The sequence below is a fragment of the Microtus oregoni genome, unplaced genomic scaffold (genome assembly GCF_018167655.1).
Source record: "Microtus oregoni isolate MIOR12 unplaced genomic scaffold, Mior012 000002F_ref0000024, whole genome shotgun sequence".
In the NCBI taxonomy this organism is placed as follows: domain Eukaryota; kingdom Metazoa; phylum Chordata; class Mammalia; order Rodentia; family Cricetidae; genus Microtus; species Microtus oregoni.
In genome coordinates this window covers 24,579,769-24,603,686 of record NW_024543061.1, presented here as the reverse complement: position 1 = coordinate 24,603,686, position 23,918 = coordinate 24,579,769, and the positions used below count along the sequence as shown (strand labels likewise).

The following is a 23,918-nucleotide window of genomic DNA, read 5'->3' as shown; positions in this document are numbered from 1 at the left end:
GAACCAACATGGGCTGGTGAGATGGCTCAGAGGATAGAGGCACTTTGCCACCGGGCTTCATGACCTGAGTTCTCTCCCCAGAACCCACACAGTAGGAAAGAAGCTGTCCCACAAATAGTCCTCTGACAATCACCGTCCCTTGCAGTATGTCCCCTACGCACAGGCGCGCGCGCGCGCGCACACACACACACACACACACACACACGATAATAATAATGAATAAGTTTAAAAACAAGCAGGACCCGTGAATGTCAAGCTAGACAGCAATTCCCCCATGATATGTTAAATTGCTATTATTTCGACTGAGGAGCCATTGGCAGGAAACTGCTGCTTCATAATTTTTAAAACATACTGGTTCGGTCGGCAGTTCCATTCCCTCACTCACTAGGTTCCCTTTTCTTCCTGGTTCATTCTTTTATCAAGAGGCCTGCAGCAGAGCTCGTTCTCATTGGTTGAAGATTCCAGCCCCACCCACCCGTTCTCCAGACCGGGTCTCAAATCCTTGGAGTGTAATTGAAGGAGGGGCGAGAGTGGGCGTGTCATCGGAGGTGACGTTTCCGGAAGCTCCGACTGTTATCCTTCACGAAAGGTGGGAAGGGTCCCGGGAATGCTGTGGGACGGGGGGGATCCTGGCGCGGTGGGACCCCGCGGGGAAGAAGCCATGAGTGTGGTGCCCGTGTCCCTGGCCCTGGGCCGCCGCGCGCGAGCTCCGGAATGGCCCTGTCCCCAGAGTTGGCTCCTGACCAGCCAGGCCCGGTCTCAACACGCCTTACATTTTCCCGAAACCTGACTGAGTGCCTTGTGGAAGGGCTCTGCCAGCTGTAACAGCTGGATCCCTCTCCGGGGCGCACCCTTCTGCCCCTGCTCCTTCCTTTTGCCTCCTCCGGAGCTCCTCCTGGTCCTTCCCCCTTATTTTCGGACACTGTCTTTCCCTTGCATGATTGCTGAACCGCATGTTGGCCCAAGCCGCCCTATGATTTCCAGAGGTACCGAGGTGCCCAGCATCCCATTCCCGTGAGCTCTGCTGGGCTGTGCCCAGTTCCAGCAGTTAGGGTCTTGGACGGGTTTTATGCTCAGGAGCGGACGTGTTACACAGGCTGTGCCTCCACATTCCTAACAGCCCCCAACTTTTGCTGGGAGGGAAGGAGGTTTAGCGGGGAAACTTCATGGAAGAAATGTCACCCAAGGGTTGAAGAAAGCTAAAGTAGAATTGGCTTAGAGAAAAGTCTCTGAGAACAGGTGATTGGAACTCAGAAAAACAACGGCTGGATAAATGGGACTGTGATCAGCGGTTCCCTGGCAGATGGGAATTCTGACCGAGGAATAAGGAACAAAGATGGGGACACAAGACTGTTGGGTCACAAGAAGAGTGTATTCTAGAATAGGCTGGCTGGGCTGGGCTGTGATCCAATGCACAGAACAACCCCGATTCCTCTCTGGATTTTGTGTAATGATGATGTCATGGAGCCCAGAGCCCGAGTCCAACAGAAGCAACATCTAGAGAACGTGTAGACTCACTGGAGTCTGGATTCCAGTGAGTGGGAACTCCTAGAGTGTCCCACCCCATCTGAGGTAACTGTCCCTTTGCTGTTGAAGTCCTACTTGCCTTGTGGAGACAAGTGTACACTGTTTCAGAGTGCTAACTGCCTTTCCCTGAAAATGGTAAATGTGACTGATTGACTCAAATAGTGGTTTAGCGAGCGGAGTTGTTTGTGAGCATTTGCCCCCAGAAAACACACACATTGACCTTGTAGTCAAAGCTGAGGAATTGTATCATGGGAAATATCTGGTATTCTCCAGCAAAATGAAATGGAATAATAAATTACCAGAGCAGTCTTCAGGAAGGTTCTCTGAACACACTCTGCCAGGTATTGGGTAAATGGAAGTAGGCATCTGGATAGAGAAACAACAGAGCAAGTGGCAGATGCTTCCTTACCTCTACAGGGCTCTAGGCAGGCCTTCTGCTGATGAACAGTGATTAAGGGGCTCTAGACACACAGTGGCTGTGTTCCTTGTAGCATCAAATTGTGGGACAAGGGTGTTGATTTTTTTTTTAACCTGTCAGTCCTCAAATCAGGACTTGGGTGTTCTTGTGGATAGGAAGGTTAATGTATTGATCAGAAACACTGCATGTAGTGCTTTATTTTCTCTAATTTTTGTTTCTCTGTTGTGTGCTTTGTTTGGTTTTGAGACAGGGTCTTTCTATGGAGCCTTGATTGTCCTGGAACTCTCTGTGTAGGCTAGATTAGCCTTGAACTCAGAGATCTGTTCCTCAGCTGCTGAGATTAAAGGTGTGTTCAACCACGCCCAGCTTTCTTTAATATTTTGGGAGATTTGTGGTACACTCACCTTGTGCTAGATCACTGGGAAGATATGACCCTGACTTTGATGTTATCCGTTTTCTCTCTTTTGTCTCAGAAAAGACATTATTGGTCCAATGTCTAACCATGGGGATGTGAGCCTCCCACCCCAAGACCGGGTGAGGATTCTATCCCAACTTGGGAGTGCAGTGGAATTAAATGAAGACATTCCACCCCGACGCTACTACCGCTCCGGCGTTGAGATCATCCGCATGGCATCCATTTACTCTGAGGAAGGCAACATTGAACATGCCTTTATCCTCTACAACAAGTACATCACGTAAGATGCGCACAGTTCTCCTCTTCGTTTCTGTGGCTGACACCCCTTGTATTCTACCCCTGTGCTCACCTATGGCCCCCACAGTTGCTAACAGCAGGGAATTTGATAATGTCAATCATTAACCAGGTTGCAGGCAGCTTTCACAAGTGAGTTGTCCTTGCCATTCAAGGACACAGGGCCAAAAGCGGTATTATTTGACTCAGGAATGTCCTGGGTAGGAGACTTAGTCCTCAGTCCCACCTGCCCCAGCTGTCCACAGGTAAGCAGGATGTATCTGCATTGGTGAGTATTTTGACTGCACTCTCTCTGCTCAGGCAGCCAGTCCCAGGACCATTGCTGGTGTGTGGCAGAGCCCAGATTGCTGTACTCACCCTGTAGCTTCTTATGTGGTATAGGAAAGAGGTTTCTTTCTTTTCTGTCAGTGTAGTCTCCTAGTTACCGAAGACTATGGACCACTTGCCGCCTGACTTACAACAGTAAGACATTTCCTGAGCTGTTTGTTCCTCATAGTTGGATAGGCAGCATAAATACAAGGTTTCAAGGCTGTCACCAGGGAATGACTCCTAAAGCCCCAGTGGCAAGGGCACCGTGTGGTTGAGGAAGGGGATGATGGGAAAAGTCTGACTTGTCATTTCTAGCCTGAACTTGAGTACAATAGGACCTAAAGAGTTTGCTGTGACTCAGAGGACCTCGGGCTCAGGAAGGGTTTCTGTGGCATCGCTCATGGGTCTTCACAGGGTGGGGGTGCTAAGTAGACACATCACCCTCCAGGTCTGTTCTACGGCAGAGTGCACTCGGGGTTAAGAATGAGCTTGGGTTCCCGTTTGCAGTGGCTCCTCCTATTTCAGGGTTCATTCTAGAACACAGGTTCTTTTGTTTTCCGTCTAGGCTTACAGAAGGCAGTAAGTCTCCCTCTCCACTCTTCTCTACATGAGACACCTACTGACCACTTCCACGTGTGTCCTCCCAGACAGACGCACGTCAGTCATCACTGGGTGTCTTGTCAGTCCTCTCTAACGACATTCTGACTCAGTAGAGAATATGTCTCGGTTCTGTGACTGAGCTGAGTGTTGAAGGTTAGCAGCGTCCCTGCGGGAAGCACCCCACTAGGTGCCAGCAGCGCCCCTCCCCTCATTCTGGCAAACCCCAATGTCTAGATTTTTCCTGGTTGTTTCTGTTTTTTCTTTGTTGGCAAGAAGAGATGGCTAGCTGGATTTGGCCCACTGGTTTTACTTTGCCAAATTCTGGTGTGGACAGGTTGATTTATGTTTTGGCTTGGAGGCTTGGGGGAATTTGGTTTAGGGGGGTGTTTGGTATTTTTGGTTTGTTTGTTTTTATTTGATTGTTTTAATTTTTTTGAGTCTCCTTACATATCCCTGGTTGTCCTGGAACTATGTAGACCAGGCTGGCCTTAAAGCCATGGATAATTCTACCCCTGAGTGCTGGGGTTAAAGGTGTGCACTGCCATGCCTGGCTTAGACAGCTCTTTGTAGAAAGTTGGGTAAGACACAAAGTAGAATAATGAGGAAGTCGCTGAATGCAGATGAGAAGCGTGAATGTGCTTCTCTGTATTTCAAGATGGGAAGTTCTAGAGCGTGGGTTTGTTGTTTTCTGTAAAGAAAAGATCTTGTGAAAAAGGAGAGGCTATGGTTCAAGAGAGACTGTTGACTGTAGCAACAAGCTCCTAAGAAACAGAAGCAGATATGTTAATGCTGTTAAAAGTCTATGGAGAGCTGTGGATGTACCTCAGTGTACAGAGCTGTCCAGCATGTGGAAGACCCTGGGTTTGGTCCCCAGCACCAGTAACAACAACATCAGTACTAACAGATCCTTAAGAAACTGGTTTTGTCTTTTTTGATGTGACCCAGTGTTACTGGTGAGACTGACTTGTCTGCCCCGTGAGCTAGGCCTGGGGCAGAATTTTGGATGAGGATTTGCACTCACTTGCTCGATAGTTGGATTTGGGACTTCACTGGGTTGACTAGTGGGATTTAATTTGGGACTGCACTGGGTTGACTAGTGGAATTTAATTTGGGACTGCACTGGGTTGACTAGTGGGATTTAATTTGGGACTGCACTGGGTTGACTAGTGGAATTTAATTTGGGACTACACTGGGTTGACTAGTGGGATTTAATTTGGGACTGCACTGGGTTGACTAGTGGGATTTAATTTGGGACTGCATGGGTTGACGAGGTCTGAAGCAATAGATGCAGCTGCCTGCATTGTTCTGGCACCTGCTTTCCGGACCCTGATCCTGAGTCTGTGAACTAACTAGCTCGGCTGCAGAGAAGTCCTAGCCCAGTGACTCTGAGACTGGTTTTCACTTGGTGTGTTCCTGCCCATTTACATCGAGTGGCTCACTCTACCAGTTACTACAGCTGTGGGGTGGGGTGGGGGATGGGCGGGGGGCAGGGAGGTGGGGGGAGGATTGCCGACGTCTACCTCACCACCCTTCCGCCTCCCCCACTCGTAAGAATCTTGTTCTGCGTCTTTCGTGTACGCTTTAGTTCAGGATTTAAAAGGCATGTCTGTCCTTTCTCCCAGATAGGTTCAGACATCTTGGCGATCTCAGGCATATCTCCCCCCTTGGTAGTAGTTTTCCTGCTGAAGGAATGCGTTGCCTTTTGCAGACCCCAGTATAGAAGAAAGATCTTGAGCATGCGGGATCAGTACATACTTTCATGATGAGCACAGACAATAAGCCAGGCTGTGGATTCTTTCGCAGCTTTTTATGGGCATCAGAGGCTGCACAGAGGGACTTAGACTATGCAGGCAGTTCCGGTCTGCCATACCGTGTGAGCCGCCTCTGACACAAATCCTCCTTCCTCCCATGAACCTGTGCCAAAGGCATTTACTGGGGCTGGGGCTTATAGACCCAAGAAGGGGTCTCCTGCGCTTGGGTTCACTCCAGCAGTTAACTTTGGAAACTGGAAAATATGGTCCTTAAAGTAGCATTCTATTGAATGTCTGCTTTTTGAATGAGTTTTTTCCATACAAAAATACTTGTTCATAATAATTTCCCCTAATATTCGGAGGGAGGAATTCAAGTTAAAACAAAAATTAAATGGCAAGCTGGTAACATGTCTCAGTGGGTAAAGCATTTGCCATGAAGGTCAATGGTGTTCAATCTCTGAAACCCACATAAAGAAAGGTAGAGGAAAGAACTAACTCCACAGGTTGTCCTCTGACTTCCGCATGTGTACTGCAACACACGCATAACCACACACACACACACAACAACAACAACAACAATAATGATGATGTATCGGCACATATACCACCATCTATGGACTTGTTCTTACCAGATAGCGTTTACACACATGCAAGCATCCATGATCCTTGCTCCTTTGTCCTTAAAGCATGAAAGTGACCGCAGTCTGTACTCTGTTCTGAGCTCGTTCTCTTAGGGAGACTGTTTCCACATGAGGCCATGTGGGGCCTTCTCCATCTACCTGAACACTCTTCCTGGATCTCAAGGCCAGCTCTCTTCAGTCCTTCCTCAGACACCATCCGTTCCCTGAGCTACTCCATCCCACACCCCATTCTCCAGTCACTGCCTGTTCCCCTTTCCTGTTGATAGTGATCTTCCTGGCATTGATTCCTTTTTCTTAAATATGTTTATGTTGTGTGTGGGGGTTTTGTCTGCTTGTATGTCTGTGAACCACATGTATGCCAGAGGAGGCCAAAAGAGAGTGTCAAATCTCATGGGACTGGAGTTACAGATGGCTGTGAACCTCTATGTGGTTGCTGGGAATCAATCTCAGGTCCTCTGGAAGATCCGCCAGTGCTCTTAACCTTTGATCCATCTCTCTAGCCCTGATAGCACTGATTTTTTGACACACTTTTTTTTAATGTCTGTCTCCATTGTAATGGGAGCTCCATAATGAGGGGAAACCTTGAATGGATCATTTGATATATCCCAGCCTTCAGAGGCCAGCTTGGCACCTTCTAGAAATGGCCAGTAAACAATAAATTTTTGAATAAATGAATGATATTGGCTATGTGCACAGTCCTTTATAGTTTATATTTACGATTAGTAGTGGTCGTATGGGGGTCTATGCATAGGTTGCCATGTGCACGTACAGAGTCAGGACAACTTTCTTTTTTTGTTTTTGTTGTTGTATTTTTTTTTTCAATACAGGGTTTCTCTTTAGCTTTGGAGCCTGTCCTGGAACTCACTCTGTAGACCAGGCTGGCCTCGAACTCACAGAGATTCTCCTGCCTCTGCCTCCCAGTGCTAGGATTAAAGACATGAGCCACCACTGCCCGGCATCAGAGGACAACTTTCAAGACCTTCTTCTGGATGGTCCGGCTTGGCTTGACAGGCTTGCACAGCATGTAATTAGATAGTTTATGACTTGTGTTGGTCTGCCTTCATAGTTACCCCTAGTTGCATCTGCCAGCAGACCACAGGCGGCACATGCTGGAAGCGTTTCCATACTTGGTTTGGTGCAAAATATTCTCTGAAGGATTATGAGTCCCAGGAAACATTTCTGGTGGCCAAGGTCATAAAAGCAGTAATGGCCATGGTTTTGTCTTCGCCTCCTGCCCCTGGTGCTGATGGCCTCTTTCTGCTTAGCATCTCTGTTGCTGTGTTCAACCACTCTGACCAAAGGCCTTGGGGAGAAAAGGATTTGTGAGTTTATGGGAAGTCAAGGCAGGAATTTGAAGAGGAAACCAACAGAGGACTACTGCTGACTGGCTCGCTCCCTGGCTCGTGTTAATCTGCCTTTTTTCTACTGCCCAGGCCCACCTGCCTGGACTGGGCCCTCCATCATCAATTAGTCAACACAATGTCCCTCAGACATGCGCACAGGCCAGTCTGATGGAGGCAGTTCCTCAGCTGAGTTTCCCTTTTCCCGGGTGTGTGAGGTAGACAACCGAGATTAGCCAGCACAGAGTGATGTTTTATGTCAGAGGCCCTTTCTGTCAATCACAGGAAGAGACCTTTTTCTGTAGAGTTACGATTTGGAGCATATCACAGGCTTTTATTTCCATTTGGTTTGGAGGTTTGGGGTCCTTTTCTTCTGTTTTAAGACATTCTCACTAAGTAGTTCAGTCTGGTTTAAAATTCACAGTGGCTCCCAGGGGCTGGAATTGCAAGCGTCAATGGATGCTACATTCTTCTTTCAAATTTTACCTTTATTTTTTGCTGGGGTGGGGGTACCTGCAAGGTGGTCTTCATGGAGGCTGGCTAACTATTTGGGTGAATCAGTTCTCTTCCTCCACCATGTGAGTACCAAGGGTTAAACTCTGGTCCCCAGCCTTGGCTGCAAGTGCCTTTACCTAGGGAGCCCTCTCACCTGAGGCTCTCCTTTGTGCTGTAGGAATCTGGTATTTACTGTTACACTCCCTGTTTGGGGAGAAGAGATCAGGACTTCTATGCAGAGACGAAGCTGGTAGGGGCCAAGGCCCTGTATGCCGTGCTCATGCCCGATCTCCCCACACTCCTAGAAACTCTTCTTGTAGTGACTGCATTGTCTCAGGGTCTCATGTGGCATTTCCTGTGTACCCTAACCATTCTGCTCTGTTTCTTTAGGCTTTTCATTGAAAAACTTCCAAAACACCGAGACTACAAATCAGCTACCATTCCTGAGAAGAAAGATGCAGTCAAGGTGGGTCCCAGTTTTCACTGGGCTGCCTCTCCGGTGCAGGAAGGGGGTCGAGGAACGGCAGGGTGAGGGGCTTCAGATCATGTGTGGGAGGACACCGCTGTCACTCTTGATGTCTTCTTTCTCGCTTCCTTGGTTGATGTTAGAAGGTTGTGATTCTCAGGTTTGGTTTTGTATTTCAGAAATTAAAGAATGTTGCTTTCCCCAAAGCAGAAGAACTTAAGAGTGAACTCTTGAAAAGATACACCAAAGAATATGAGCAGTATAAAGAACAAAAGGTCAGTGTGACAGCGAAGAGACGGGAGGGCGGTGTGTGCTTCTCAGACAGTCCAGGCTGTGCTATGCCGTACCAAATGAGTCTGTGATTTTTAATGGGCTAGTTTGTTGGGGGGCGTGGGGCACAAAGACCAGTGACTCAAATTATAGCAGATTCAGTCTATGTGCCCACAAGGATGATTTGAGGACAGACACCTGTGACCTTTCTGTTGTATCTACAGCAAGAGACCTGACCATGGGGAACATCTCACTAGAGCATAGGTGTTTCAGATCTCAAGCGTGGGAAGTTTATCCCAAAAGCTTTCTATAGTCATTGATTTTCCCAGTGATGTGCAGGAGGTCTTGTTTAGAATGGTTTCAGCTTGTGGGGAAACAGTCAGGGCCCTCCAGTGCTCCCTTGTGGAACAGGTGCACACGCTGGAGAGATACCTACCTACGTGCTGCGCTGTGCTGCACACTGGCACCTGCCTACGTGCTGCGCTGTTCTGCACACTGGCACTGACAGTCAGCAGGGGGATTAATAGTGCTGAGCATACATTTCTAATGCACTCAAGAGGTTCGCTGCTTGATATTTATTAGTTTAAATGTCATTTTATTTAAATGATAATCACTAGAAATCCCACAAGTTGTCCTCTGACCTTCACATGTGAGCCTTGACACATGTCCCTTCTCTGGTAAACATATAAGTAAATGTAATTTTAAAAATTAAAAACAAAGCAAACAGCATGAATTCTTGCACACTGGTACTCAGCTCCCTTTGGGATCCACTCCAGGATCCCCTGCACAGGGAATGGTCCCATCCGCAATTAAAATGGGTCAAGATCATCCCCTACAGACATGCTCAGAGCCTTCTTCTCAGGGTGAGTCTAGAGTCTGTCAGCTGGGCAATGAACACTAACTTGAAGATAGGAACACTAGCTGTCCTTGAAAACAGGTATGTGGTGGCTTGACAGAGCAGGGTGGTGACTATACTCCATGACTTTAGAGGTACCTAGCGAAGCATGAATTCTGGATTGGGAGATCAGACCAGAGAAAAACTGTACTTTGGACGTCTCTATGCGGACTAGGCTTTCCTTCTGAGAGCTGAACTGTTAACCAAGACCCTTTCTTCCCCCCTAGAAAAAGGAAGAGGAGGAACTTGCCCGGAATATCGCCATCCAGCAAGAGTTGGAAAAAGAAAGACAGAGAGTTGCCCAGCAGAAGCAGAAGCAGTTAGAGCAGGAGCAGTTCCATGCCTTTGAGGAGATGATCCAGAAGCAGGAGCTGGAAAAAGAGCGGCTAAAAATTGTCCAAGAGTTCCGGAAGGTGGACCCTGGCCCAAGTGGGCCTCTGCTACCTGATCTGGAAAAGCCTTGTGTAGATGTGGTCCCCACCTCACCCACGCAGACTTCAGACTGTAACAGAACCGTGAGGCCAGCTAAGCCACCCGTGGTAGACAGGTCCCTGAAGCCTGGAGCACTAAGCATCATAGAAAATGGTGAGCCCCCCCCCCCCCAACCCCATGCCTCCCTCCATCTCTCTTGCTTCCATGACCCACTTACTTGGCTCAGTCAACAGAACCTCATGGGATGACTACTGTCTTCTTCTGTCCTGCCACCCTGTCTGTCTTGTTTGGTTTTGCTTTTGGTTTTGTTTTTTGAGACAGGGCTTCTTATGTAACCATTCTAGCTGTCCTGGAACTAGCTCTTGTAGATGAGGCTGGCCTCGAACTCACAGAGATCTGCCTGCCTCTGACTCCCTGAGTACTGAGATTAAAGGCGTGTGCCACCACTGCCCAGCTCCCTGTCTGTTTTGTAGAAATGGCCTTTAACTTAGGTTAATCTGAGTCAGTTTTCTAAAACCTTCCTGGAAGACAGACACTAACCTTCAAGGGTTTTGCAGAAATGTGAAGTGTTCAGTAAACTAGAGATCGTGCTTCCTGGAAGCCGTTCTAAAATGTTTGCTTCCACAGGCAACCCCACCACCAAATCTCCCTGCGCTGGGGCGCTCCTAATCTGTGAGGGGCTTAGCCAGTGCGAGTACTACACACTGCAGGGGGCTACTTGGTTCATTCAGAAAACCTTGTGACCCATCTTCCAGAAAGGAACTGTGTTGTGCTCTGAGGCTTCAGGCTTCCTCCCTGTTCCCTCTAAAGTCCTCTCTCCCTGTACCGCTCCTTCCTGCCTGTCCTGTGCTCTGAGAAACACTTCTAATGTCTTACCCACAGCTTTGTCAGCTTCCATCTAGCCCTAGAGTCTGCCTTCTGCTTTCCTTGAGGCTTCTCCAGCTCCTGTCCATTCAGTCAGATTGATTCAACCCCCATAAAACTCCCAGAGATCTTCTTATCCTCAATATTTTTGAAATCATTTCTGATAGTGCCATCATTTGTCAATATCTAGATTCTAACTTCCTGCAGGTGGGACCTTGAGTCTTTCTCATTTTGTGTCCCCTGTGGGCAGAGACACGCCTCTGAGGATGGACGGAGCGATCACCAGATGGGAAGGGAGACTGTGCCAGCCTTAACATCACCCACAGATGCAGGTGTCACACTGCAGTGGCTCTGTCCCCCTGACCAATCAGGTCTAGCAGACCCAAATGCTGATGTGGCACATCTGTTTACTGTGCTCTTAATATGATAACACACAGCTTCTCTGTGGAGCTCACAGAAGGATCCACTCTTGGCATCCTGGATAAGTTTTACAAGCTGCTTTTTCTCAGGGAGGTTGGCATTTCAACTTTGTTCTGGCGGGTGTTCCACGGCACACCACATGGTAGGACAACAACTAACACCCTTGAGGGTTAGTCCTCTGCTTCCACCTTGTTTGAAACAGGGCCTCTTTCTGTCCTCCGTGAGCTTCTGATGATCAGTCTGTTCCTGCCTCCCATCTTCCTGTAGGAGCCCTGGACCTGTAGATGTGGCTCCTGGTGATTTGAGCTCTGGTCCCCTGCCTGTGCATCAGTCTGTACCCATGGAGCCATCAGCTCCACCGTCCCTTTTTGCCGGTTTGTTTCCTGAGCCGCCCTGTGTAGCTGACTAGCACTAAACTTGGGATTCTCCCGCCACAATATTCCGAGTGCTGAGATGGCAATAGAGTGCCGTCATATCCTTAAAGTTCCATCAAAATCAGAACTAGATAAGGCAGTCAGCCTTTTCCAGCTGTGAGACTGTGCTGTCATGAATCAACACTTCCCAAAATACAGCGGAGAGGCAGGAGTGAGCCGGTACCGGTCAGAAGGGGGAAAAGAGCAGGAGAGGGGTAACTGGTGCCAGCTACATCCAGAATCATGTCATTATGGCTCTGCTGGGCTCAGTCAGCAGCTGTACTCACAGCTGGCCTCAAAGGATGCAGCGTTCCCAGGCTGAGGTACTCACTAGTTGCCCACAGCTTCAGAATCCCAAGACACTGCTCCATTCCTACTGCACTGCCCTAAAGGGGGAACCTCTGTGGAGCTCTGTCCTGGAGACAAGTCTCTGTGGGTGCCATCAGGCAGTCTGTAATGTCCTTTAAGTATGAGTGCGTCTCCTGTGGTCGCACAGCCCTTAGGGGAAATGGCCTACATGGCTGAGTGTTCCCCCAACAGGTTTTCTGCAGGTGGACGCTCTAGAATACTGGTAGTCTGGGCTCAGTCCGTGTGTGAAAAGGACAGACCAGGGAAGCCCCGTGTGAGTCTCAGTCTGAGAAAGAGACCTGAAGTCCCAGCACAAGTCCACAAGCCAGAGTCCAAAGCCTAGCACATCTGGAGTCTTAAGGACAGAGGAAGAGCATGCAAGTCCCAGGAGAGACACAGAAAAAATCTTTTCTCTGTTCCCTGCAGCTCCCGGCTGGCTGCATGTTGTCCACCTGTGTTGAGAGTGGACCTTGCCCACAGAGCCCAGGCACCCATATACATGGGGTGCCCACATACATGGTCACATCCACAAATAATGCTCCTCCGGTCAGGCTGACACTAAAGTATGTGGTCACAGCTCGCAGCCAGCTGTGGCCAGATGTTGGAGAAGAGACTTAAGTCCCTCTGTGATGCCCTTGAGGGGAGAGGGGCTCATGGAGGGAATCCCAATGACATGGCATTTCTCTTCCACGCTGTCAACTCTGACTTCTGCTCAGGGACCCCTGGCCTCAGACTTTCCCCCCTTGTCCATTTCAGTTCCCACCATCGAAGGCCTGCGCCACATTGTGGTGCCCCGCAATTTGTGCCCGGAATTTCTCCAGCTTGCCAGTGCCAATACTGCCAAAGGCATTGAAACTTGTGGAGTCCTCTGTGGAAAATTGGTAAGGAAGTGTAGCTCGCCTGAACTGGGGCTGTTCCTCTGTGGCCTCCTGTGACGCTCGGACTGGATATCTGGGGTCTGACTCTGCACCAATCCCTCCACAAAGCCTACACACATGCACACACTGTAATGCCAGTCAGTAGTGCTGTTTGGCGCCTCATGCCTGTAATCCTACCCCTGGGGAATCTGAGACAGGAGGCTTTCCATGAGTTTGAGGTCAGCTTGAACTACATAGTGAGGCCTGACCAGTATTGACCATGGAATAAGACTTTGTGACAAGAAAGAAGAAAAGGGAGGAAAGGAGGGAGGGAGGGAGGGAGGGAAGAAGGGAGGGAGGGAGGGAGGAAGGAAGGAAGAAAAAAGGAAGAAAGGAAAGCTGACTTAATTCTAAACCGAGCAGGAAGGCTTACGTATTTTCTCCTCTTCTGAGCTCCCCCTGAGCCGTGGGCCTGGGAATGGAAATCATCTAAGGTCTTCATATGTGTCCGTAAGGTGTGCGGTCCTTTGCAGAGATGGAAGGGACCCTGGGATAGAGAGTGCTGAGCAGTGTGTCCACTAGGAGATGTAGGAACTGTGAGGAAGGCGAGGCCGCTGAGGGAGAGCTTGAACCCATCCCTCACTTCTAAACAAGCCCCTGAGCGATGGGAAGCAACCCTCACCAAAGCCTTAATAAGGAGGCTGGGAGCAGGGGAGCTGCTTTAGGCAGCAGAGCGGTGGGGCTCTTTCCAGAGCACCCCAGGAACCCTGAGCAGACTTGTTGGCTGCTACAGAAAAGCCCCTACGACTATACCATTGGCCCAACCTGTGCTAGAGGGAGATCTGGGGTTTGGCTCAGTGCCTGTGGCTTTATTCTCTCTCTCTGCTGTGAAGCCCTGGGGTGAGGGATCAGGGAGGAAGAGTGAGCAGGAGCTCAGGGAGAAGAAGGGGCTTCTCTTTCCTCTGCTAAGAGGGAGTGGGTTGAGAGACCCGGGGAATTGTGACCTGTTGTTTTCTCCTTGCAGATGAGAAATGAATTCACAATCACACATGTTCTCATCCCCAGACAAAATGGTGGGCCCGATTATTGCCATACAGAGAATGAAGAAGAAATTTTCTTTATGCAGGATGATCTTGGACTCCTCACGCTTGGCTGGATCCATGTAAGAAAACTGGACTTCCCTGAGGGCGGGGACTCCTCTTCTGTTAGAGGCACACAGCCTGCTTCACTCCCTGAGCAGAGTCAGACTAGCCGAACAATCTGTCTCTCCGCACACATGGCTCCCAGTGCTCCAGTCAGTTGCCTCAGAAGACTGCTGAGAGCTTTTGCAGTTTCCTCAACTTTATCTTTTACTAAAAATAATTTTTTGATGTTCTGGGGTCTCTGGTGAAGGGAAGCTGGCCTAGAGACCATGTACCTAAAAGCTGTGTACGTGAAACTGTTTTAAATAGCCAGGGAGTGCATTCTGGTGGCTGCGGTCTCTATGACACAGCACTTGCCGTAGTATACAGTTTACGAGTGTTTGCACACGCCGTGCACACTTCTGATGACGTTCAAGGAAACACAGTTCCCTTCCTAAACTGTACATCTGGATGATTCTCTCGTTGTTTTTGTTTTTTTTTTTTTTTAAGGCCTCTGGCTCACTGACCAAGCTGCTTCCTAGGCGTATGAGAGGTGTAAGCCACAGTCCAATGGTTTATTTCTAGGTTCAGGGGGTCATACACACTTGTCCTCCGCACTAGAGCAGTGCCGACATGTGGGGTACTCTCCAGCCCTTCCATCCTTTTCGGTTCAATTACGTAAATACTCACTGGTTTGCCTAATGCCTAACGCAAGGATCCCAGCTGGCAGATAGAAACTCTCCTTGTTGTGCCTGGGGACACAGTTGAGGGTCACACAGGAAAGGAGCACCTGTTCCCATGAGGCAGAATGCATTATATTCCTCAGAAGGTGCACACAGGGCACTGCGGGTTTCAGAGCAAGTGGGGGCCACACTCGAGGTGACTTACAATGAGATTCCAAGGGGGAGGGGTCAGCATTGGATAGGTACACTGTGCTCCTGCATCAGTGAGCGGTCCTGTCGGCTGGAATTTGTGGGTTTTCGTCAGAAAAAGATGTAAGGGCAAAAGGGGGGAGTGATCTGGGAGGCTTTCGTACTAAACTGGCCCGGGCAGCCTTGAAAGTGGAGAGAGCAGACAGTAAGAAAAGCTATTTGCTGACAGCCTGAAGGGCTACTAAGGGAGCAGAAAATGCGTTGGGCGGTAAAAGGAGACAGAGGAATGTGTAAAGAAAACACAGAAGCCACAGAGCAGGGACATCAGAAGAAGAGATTCAGGATGCACTGGGCTCTAGCAGCACCCTGTCAGGAACCTGCTGCACCCTTCCCACTTCCTGTCTCCAACAGTGACCCCCCCTCCCACTTGCTCCCATCATCCTGTCCTACCTTTCTTTAGAGTTCACCTCCTAAGTCCGACTCCTGAGTACTTCAGCTCCGCTTGGGTCTAACCTTGAACTGCAGTTGGAAGATCTGGCTTCCTCTGCTTAATCCCCTTCAAGATTTATCCACACTCTAGCGTGCAGCTGTCTGGGGTGTGTGTGTTTACGTCTGGTGAGCAGTGGAGGAGGGGGGAAAGGCAGGCGGGGCAGTCAGGACAGTAATGGATCAGAAGTGCACAAGGGATTCGTATTTGCACAGGGAGAAAGCACACGGCCCTCAGAGTCAGGGTTGAGGTCAGAGAGCTGAAGACATGCAGAGGGTTGAGCTTCTGTGTGAAGAAGTCATAGACACCCTTGTCAGGCAGCCTTTGCATTGGTGAGGGTGGAGTGAGGATCTACTGGCGGGGTCGGGGGAGGCAGAGGAGGTTAGAGCTGGAGGAGGTTGGTGGCTAAGAGCTCCTGCTGCTCTTCTAGAGCATCTGAGTTTGGTCTCCAGAACTCCTCCGGGCAGCTTACAGTCTCCTCTGACTCCAGCACCAAGGGATCTGACACCAACTTCTGGCCTACTCAGGACACCTGCACACATGTGGCCTATAGCCACACAGACAGGTGTACACATGAACATAAGTAAAACATTTTTTAAGTAAATATTTTTAAAAAATGAAAAAGGAGAGGGCGGACTCCAAATAGTTACTGCTTAGACTCCAGGCAGAACTAGGCATGCATGGGTGACGGCTCCCAGTCTAGTAAGGGCCCAGCTAGGAACACATGGAGAGAAGTTTGGCTTCTGTTACCTCTACGATATTTCTGCATCATTTCTTCATAATTTGGGATTGAAAACAACAAGAAAGGACTTTCCAGATGGTTCAGTATGTAAAAGGATTTTGCTGCCCAATCTTAGCTGAGTTCAGTTTCTTTGGCCCACTTGGGGGAAGGAGAAAACTGACTCCCACAAGTTGCCCTCTGACCTGCACACACACATACACACACCATGGGCAGGTAGGCACACATTCTCGGGGTTGCACACGCATATATAAGTGTAAGTTTTAGAAAATGAGAACAGCAGGCTATGGGTCTTCTCAGATCTTTACATCACAAGAGGAAAATACACAAGCCAGTTTCGCTCCTCAGAGCTCCATCTATTTCCCGTCCCCTGACTTGGCCTCAGACAGCCCTTTGCTCAGCTTCTTCCTCTTGTTTCTCAGAGCCAATTGTATGCCTTGAAGACAAGGCATACAACTGACAATTCATACAAACCTGTATATGATGTGTGTACATTGTAAACGTTGAGTTGGCTATGGTCTGTGAATGAGAAAAACACTTAAACATCTGTGCTCACACTGGGCCTGGTAGCTCACATCTGTGTCACAGGACTTGGGAGGCTGAGGCAGGAGGTATATTTGAGACCTACCAGGGTTACATAGTGAGTTCCAGAGTAGTCTGACCTATAGAGTTCAACACTATATCTAAATAAATAATGTGTCTTTGCCATTTTCAAATATACAGCACACGGTCTTGAACTCCACAGGCCTTTCAAGGACAGGTAGAGTTTCCACACACTGGTGTTAGACTCGGCTTGTTTAGACAGTGCTGGGAGGGAACTCACTGTGTGGGTCTTGTGTGTTCCTCATGGCTGCAGAGAAGGGGTTGGGTCCCGCTGTTGGGAGCGCCTAGGACCTGCCTTCCTAAGTGGGTCAACCATGGCAGCTGGGCCACTGGAAATTCTCTGACCTGTTTCATCTTTTCAGACTCACCCAACCCAGACGGCCTTCCTGTCCAGTGTGGATCTGCATACCCACTGCTCCTATCAAATGATGTTGCCAGAGTCTATAGCAATCGTCTGCTCCCCCAAGTTCCAGGAGTGAGTACCACCGATGCGGTTCTGGGTTCTGGGTCTTAGAAGGAAAAGAAGTTCTCTATTATTGAAACCAACCGTGTGTGTGTGTGTGTGTGTGTGTGTGTGTGTTTGTTTACATGTGTACATGAGCTTAGGAGGGTGCCTGTGCATAAGTGTTCACATATGTGTGGAGACCAGAGGTTGACATGGGATATCTTTCTCTGTTGCTTTTCTATCTCATTGTTTTTGACACGAGGTCTCTGGCTGAACCTGGAGATCACTGGTTAGTCTGGAGAGCACCACTCTCTGTCTCCTAGGTTGGGATTTTAGACGTATACCATCACATCAGGCTCTTTGTAGATGCTGGGGATACAATCTCGGGTTCTCTTGTTTCTATGTCAAGCATTTTACCAACTGAGCCATCCTCCCGGCCCCTAGACCTTTTAAAAACCAAAATTCATAAATGGCATTCACTCGCTGCTCTAAAAGGCTTCCTTCAAGCTCCATATTCTGATAAACACAACCTGCTCTTTCAAAGATATATTATTAATGTTGGTTTTCTAAGAAAAACTGAAATCTGAACTATTTGACTTAAAGTGATAGGATATCAGAGCCTGAGGTTAAAGGTTAAAAAATTCCCACATTGGACCCTATGTCATCTGCCAGTGTTAATTCTTCTCATTCCAAATGTCCCCTTGACTCTGAATTCTCCAGCAGAACTAATAATGGAGACAGTGATGAACTTGCCTTTTTGTCTTTCACTGTTTTCAAGTTTCACTTTTGTGCCCCTGGTGTTGTCCCCCAGGGCTCTGAGCCTCTGTTCCTGCCATTCCCCCTCTGTTCCTCAGACTGAAGAATCTCAGTTGACCTAAGAATCTGCATTTCCGTGTTTAGTCCTACTTAAATCTGTTGTTGACTTGCTCAAAGGAATTTCTCACTTTCAGTTTTAATTTCCAACTAGAAAATTTTTCTTTGGAGGCTGGAAAGATGGCTCATCAGGTTAGAGCACTTGCTGCTTGTGCAGAGGACCTGGGTTCAATCCCCAGCGCCCAAATGGTGGTTCACAGTCACCTGTACCTCCAAGGCTCTTCTGACCTCACTGACCTCTTCTGACCTCACTGTGTACCAGTCACGTAGGCCAAGCACTCATAAAATAGAGTAATTAAGTCTAAAAAAATTCCTATTTGATTCCTATTTATAATCAGCAGATAATTTATTCTTTAACTGTGACCCATTCCCCAGAGAAGAGAGCTATAAGTCAGTACACTGTGAAAGCTGTCTAAAATTCCTCTGCCCTGTGAGTCAGTGTGAGAGCCTGGAATGTGTGAGCATGAACCAGGGCACAGGGGGGACAGGTGAAGACGGGGGAGTGTTGGGAGTGGGGGAAGCCTCTGGAGCGATGCCTCGACTCTGAGTCTGCCCTTTCTTATTTCAGAACTGGATTCTTTAAGTTAACTGATTATGGCCTCCAAGAGATTTCCACCTGCCGGCAGAAAGGCTTTCACCCTCACGGCAGAGACCCCCCTCTGTTCTGCGTACGTATCTATCATACCCATGTATAAGTCGGCCAGCACATAAAACCTGGGAGGTGCATGGTCCTTCTAACCCACCTGAGCTCAGCCCCGGCACTCACCTTCCCAGAGTTCCACAGTCAGCGATGGAACTGTGCACTTTGGAGATAGGTTTGGATCTCAGCCCTGTCACCCTGTTACTTCCTGTCTGTGAGGCTCTGACCCTCCCTGGGCCTTTCATCTGATATGTGGGACAATAATAATACTTTATTAATAATCGTACTTTACAGGGTCCTGGAGAGGATGAAATAAGTGGGAGGAGGGTGTAGAATGTGTGCAGCATGTGGGAGGCTCTGGGCCCAATCCCAGTATCAGTGGAAAAGAAGTAATAACAGAAAATACCTAATGCATTCTCTGCTTACTAAATGTTACCTTGTTCCGTGTCAGTCACTAAGTTTCAGTCAGCAGTCTGAATGCAAAGGGAAAAGCCGTGCAAGCTAGGAAAATTAAACTTATTTCATTCTGGAATTTTGCCCAAAACTAGGGTTCTCACTGCCCTAGGAAGTGGTTTCTTTGCCCAGCTTGTGTCCATGACAACAGGTTTAGCTGCTCAGATCTCCGTGCTTCAAATCAGCTCATATCAATGAGATTCTGGTGCTTGCTTCACACCAGGGGGGGGGGGGTGAAGGGGGTAGTGGCTGGGGTGGGAGGTATCCAGAGAAAAGCAAGCAACACAGAGGAAGGAACCAGAGTCCTGTGCCATAAAGCATGGAAGAGCAGGGAATGTGCCAAAGAGAACCCCAAAAGGCTAGGATCATGGGGGTCCATGAGTTGATTTTGCATGATAAGACAGTTATAACATACATAACACACACACACAGACACACATGTATGTATATGTCTGTGTTAGTGTATTTCATACTTTTCCAAGCACAAAAATTTAAGCTTCATAGAATAATAGCTTCTAAAAATGTATATGTATTATTGATTTATCACTTTTATGTTTATTTTTTAATTGAACTTTATTTTCTCTCTTTTTAAATTTATTAAATATGTATTCAGCATCTGCCTGCATGTATCCCTGATCTCATCATAGATGGCTGTGAGCCTCCATGTGGTTGCTGGGAATTGAACTCAGGACCTCTAGAAGAACAGTCAGTGCTCTTAACTTCTGAGCCATCTCTCAGCCCCTGAACTTTATTTTCAGTCTTGTGGATCAAACTCAGATAATAGGTTTCAGTTGAAAGTGAGGAAGAAAATAAATATTAAGAAAATAAATAACTAGAACCAGGAATGCTGGCACACACCTTTAATCCCAGCATGCCGGGAGGCAGAAACAAGGGAATCTCTGTAGGTTTGCGGCCAGCCTGATCTACACAATGTGTTCTAAGCAAGCCAGGGCCACATAGACAGACTCTTTCTCAAAAAGTACATTGGTCTATCTTGAGATATAATAATGTTTAGATGTGAGAATATTAAAGATTGTACCATCAAATAGGCCTGGGACACCAGTGTCCAGGTCTAGTTCTAAAGATTCTTCCTGGAGTTGGTCATGGTACCACACACCTGTCATGCCCATACTCCGGAGGCTGCCATGGGAGGATGGCCAGTTCGAGGCCAGCCTGAGCTGCATAGCCGGACCCTGTCGACTCCAATCAGTCAATAAACAAGCAAGCCTTTTTATGCCAGAGTGAGAACCTGCCCCCTACTTGTGGTGGTAGGTGAATTTTATTATCTGAAAAATATAATTCCCCCCCCCCCAAACACTGCAACAACCCTACTAATTCTTCTGAGTAAAGGAATATTTAACAAGTGACTCCAGAAAATGTATGGGAAGATGCTGATTCAGACTGTGAGTGGAGGGGTGATTCCCAGGTTCGTTACTGTAATTGCCACTGACATCATGGTCTGGCTTCCAGACTAGGAATCACTGACCTTGAGCCGGCATTTGAGTTATTTATTTACTTACTTATTTTTCAGAATTTCACAAGTGCTGCATCTACATCATGCTAACTCCTTTCTCCCTCTAGTTTCTTCTCCCTCCCAAATTCATGATTTCTTCTTTATTACACACACACACACACACATCCTCACATATACACAAACACACATAGTCACACATACACACATACACACACACACACACACATCCTCACACATACACAAACACACATAGTCACACATACACACATACACACACACACACACACACACACACACACACACACACACACGACAATGTATGTAGGAGCTCAACCCTTAAGGAAACTAAGTCTCCCTCTCAGCAAAAAATAATCTGTAGCTTTCCTCTAGTCATGGAGCTGTGTGAAATTTCCCCCATCCATGTTGGCAGGGCAAACTGATGTCAAATATTTTGTCTTGTTCATACAACCATATTGTTATTTCCTGGAATTATTTTCCCTGTCGAGTCTTGGGTCACTGTCTAGCAGCAGGCATCCTGGGCCTCCGGCCCACACACTCTGCTCCCCTCTTCTGAGATTTCCCCTCAGCCTTGGGTTTCCTGGTTGCATTGCAGATTTGTCACTTTCTGGCTTGTATCTGGATCAGTTGTAACTCTCTAATAGTCTCCATCTGTTGCAAAAGGAAGCTTTAGTGCTGAAAGGTGAGAGCTACATGTACACTCAGAAACTTGGTTCACGGAAATGGCGGTAGCGGGTTCTTCTCTCGGGTCTGTGACTTATCCAGCCCCGGCTAGGTTCACAGTCTGAAGTACGAATTCCCTCCCACTGATTAGACAACTGTTGGTCACCCTAAGGACAAACAGCCACTGATGCACCACTGTGGCTGTCTTACCTCTGGTCATTATTGTGAGTCGCAGCCTTTACAGCTGGGTAGGACATCCAGTTGCCCCTCTTCCTGTGCAGCTTGCATAGTGCCTTTCAGTACCGTGAGAGCCAGTCCTCAGCGAAGGGGTTTTCCAGGTCAGCCCCCGCTGACTCCTCCAAGTACTGTGTCCAAGAGTGCTGTCTTCAGCAATAGTGGCTTCCCTTTGAGTTCTGGGTCACCAAGGTCAATGACAATAGCTCATGTATTCCTCCAGTGAACAACTAACAGTCTATATTGGGGGGGATAGGGCCTCAGTAGCCTAGTGCTCACCCTGTAACCAGGCAGCCTCAGACTCAGAGATTGACTTGCCTTCTGCCTCCCAAGTGCTTGAATGAAGCGTGTATGCCACATACTTAGCATATTGTATGTATTTTTAAAATAAATTTATAAAATAATCGGTTCCCCTAGGTTTTCAGGCAACCTTAGTGTAACGTAATTCCTTCTTCCTTCTCTCCCTGTATTATCCTTCCTCCCCCTCCCCAGGTAAATCCCCCCCATTATTTTCTTAAACTCTTTTGTAGCTCTTGCCTCCTCCTGCTCTCCTCTCTAGAGCTTCTTGTCCACCCTCCCTGCCATGATCCCTTTCCGCTTTCCTGGCTTCTTCTGACATGTTAGGGTATACGCTCAGATGTTCAGAGCTAGATCCATGAATAAGAGAGAGTTTTGGCGTTTGTCTTTCTGGCTCTGGGTTACTGCTTGAGCAGGCATTTTAAATGAGTGGTTTAGGGCTGGGGATGGAGCTCAGGTGGTGGAGCGCTTCTTCACAAGCCTCAGACCTGGGTCCAGTCCGCAGTACTAATGAACCGAGCAGAGGATTTATGCCTGTAATATCAACTCTGAGGCAGCCACGGGAGGATCGAGGACATCCTAGGCTACCTAGGGAGTTTGAAGCCATTCATTCAACCCAGGCTCAAATGAAACAGAAATGTTTGTGTTTTTTAACGACTATAAAGGACTTTCCACACATTTATTGTTCCTCCTTTTCCTGTTTCAGGACTGCAGTCACGTCACTGTCAAGGACAGGATTGTGACCATCACGGACCTTCGATAAATCTCAGTCACCATCCAGGAAGATGGCTCCTTGGATAAAGACACTTGCCTCCAAACCCAGCAGCCCAAGTTCATTTCCTTGGACTTCACACATGATGGAAGGAGAGCAACTTCCCCCAAGTTGTCCTTTGACCTCAATTGTGCACTGTGGTATGTGCGCACGCACACACACACACATACATACACACATACACACACACACTAAATAAATAGATGGAATTTACAAAGTCTTACCCTCCTCCTGAGCTACATGCCCTGATCAGTTTACTATTCTCACCCCCATGGAATTAAACTTTTAAGACAGAATAGGAAAGGGTCAACACCAATGGGAAACTGTTGGTCTTTTTTTAATTTATTATTTGAAAATAAGTCATTTTATTTTTTAAAGCAAATCTGAAAATGAGCAAATCACACCAAACAACTAACTCAAAAATTAGGATGCGAGAGAAAGTACCTCTCTGCCCTCTTTAGACCCGAGCACTGGCCTTTGGGCCCTGTTGCGACTTACCTTCCAACTGGTTCATCTCTACCTTTGGACTAAATAAGGGCATCTCTGCAAAACTGTGAAAGCCATTTTGAAGGATTTGGCTTTTTCTTGTTTGTGGCATTACTGAGGGAGCTTATCACTCTGGTGGGAAGTGCATAAGGAGCTCACAGCCCCCCATAAGTTGATTTTGTTTTTAAAAAAGAAGTCTATTATTTAATTTAAAAGGTTAGGATGTTATTTTCTTCTGTAATAAAACAGTTCACTGTGTTGTGCTCTAGAGTGATCTGTCTGATCATGGGCAGCATGTAAACATTTTAAATGGAATGTCTGATTGCGGCCAAATGGGATGGTGTGTCCCGCAGTGAACTGTGTTGCCATTCACTTGCAATCAGTCAGTGTGGCCGGCCTGCCCAGTCTCCCTCCACGATCAGGAAGTCATCTCTTGTTCTGGTGTTGCCTCAAGTGGGTCTTCCCACTTTCTCCTCAAGCCTCAGCCAAGGCACTGAGCCTTACAGAGTCCCAGCCAACGGTGCAGTTGTCCAGTGCGCACCCTGCTAAGTCCACCATGCTGGCTTTGTCTTCTTCAGAAATGTCTAGGATGGTGTGTGAGACCGTAGGTGACACCTCACTTTTCTTCATGAACTGAGCTGGTGCTTAAAGGTCGCCTAGAAATCTGTGACATCAACATGAGAGAAGAGCAAATATGTTGGATAGTAAAGTTAATTTTTTAACGTGTATATGTGTGTGTGGTGTGTGTGTGCGCCCCAGGTGCATACAGGTGTCTGCAAAGCCAAAACGGGCCCTTGGCTTCTCTAGAACTGGAGTTACAGGCAGTCGTGAGCAGCCATGAAGGGTGCTGGGAAGAGAACCCAGACCCTCTGTAGAAGCAGAAAGTGCTTTTAACTGCTGAGCCATCTCTCTAGCCCTCAAATGAAACTCTCGACCATACCACAATGCTGCCTTCCCAAAATACACAGGAACATGTGCCTTTAGAA

At 47.9% G+C, this 23,918-nt stretch overlaps 1 protein-coding gene across 2 annotated transcripts; it reads left to right on the top strand.

The window, feature by feature from the left end:
* The first annotated feature begins 531 nt into the window (after positions 1 to 531).
* On the top strand, positions 532 to 23,656 carry LOC121443221 (STAM binding protein). Of its 2 annotated transcripts, none has more exons than XM_041644899.1 (10): positions 532 to 589; positions 2,419 to 2,640; positions 8,181 to 8,256; positions 8,436 to 8,531; positions 9,649 to 10,006; positions 12,655 to 12,779; positions 13,780 to 13,917; positions 16,940 to 17,052; positions 18,464 to 18,563; positions 22,381 to 23,656. In XM_041644899.1, exons 2-10 carry the CDS (start codon positions 2,438 to 2,440, stop codon positions 22,435 to 22,437), a joined length of 1,266 nt encoding a protein of 421 aa, XP_041500833.1. In that variant the 5' UTR covers positions 532 to 589; positions 2,419 to 2,437; the 3' UTR covers positions 22,438 to 23,656. The 2 variants fall into 2 exon arrangements, with proteins under 2 accessions (XP_041500833.1, XP_041500840.1); XM_041644906.1 differs by lacking the exon at positions 532 to 589 and adding an exon at positions 2,230 to 2,291.
* Positions 23,657 to 23,918: the final 262 nt, after the last annotated feature.

What these genes read in the sequence shown, in the direction of transcription:
- LOC121443221 (XM_041644899.1), top strand. Translation starts at nt 2,438, where the DNA reads ATGTCTAACCATGGGGATGTGAGCCTCCCACCCCAAGACCGGGTGAGG. An exon ending in CTCTACAACAAGTACATCAC is followed by an intron (nt 2,641 to 8,180) that starts GTAAGATGCGCA and finishes CTGTTTCTTTAG; the next exon opens with GCTTTTCATTGAAAAACTTC. An exon ending in GAGTCCTCTGTGGAAAATTG is followed by an intron (nt 12,780 to 13,779) that starts GTAAGGAAGTGT and finishes TTCTCCTTGCAG; the next exon opens with ATGAGAAATGAATTCACAAT.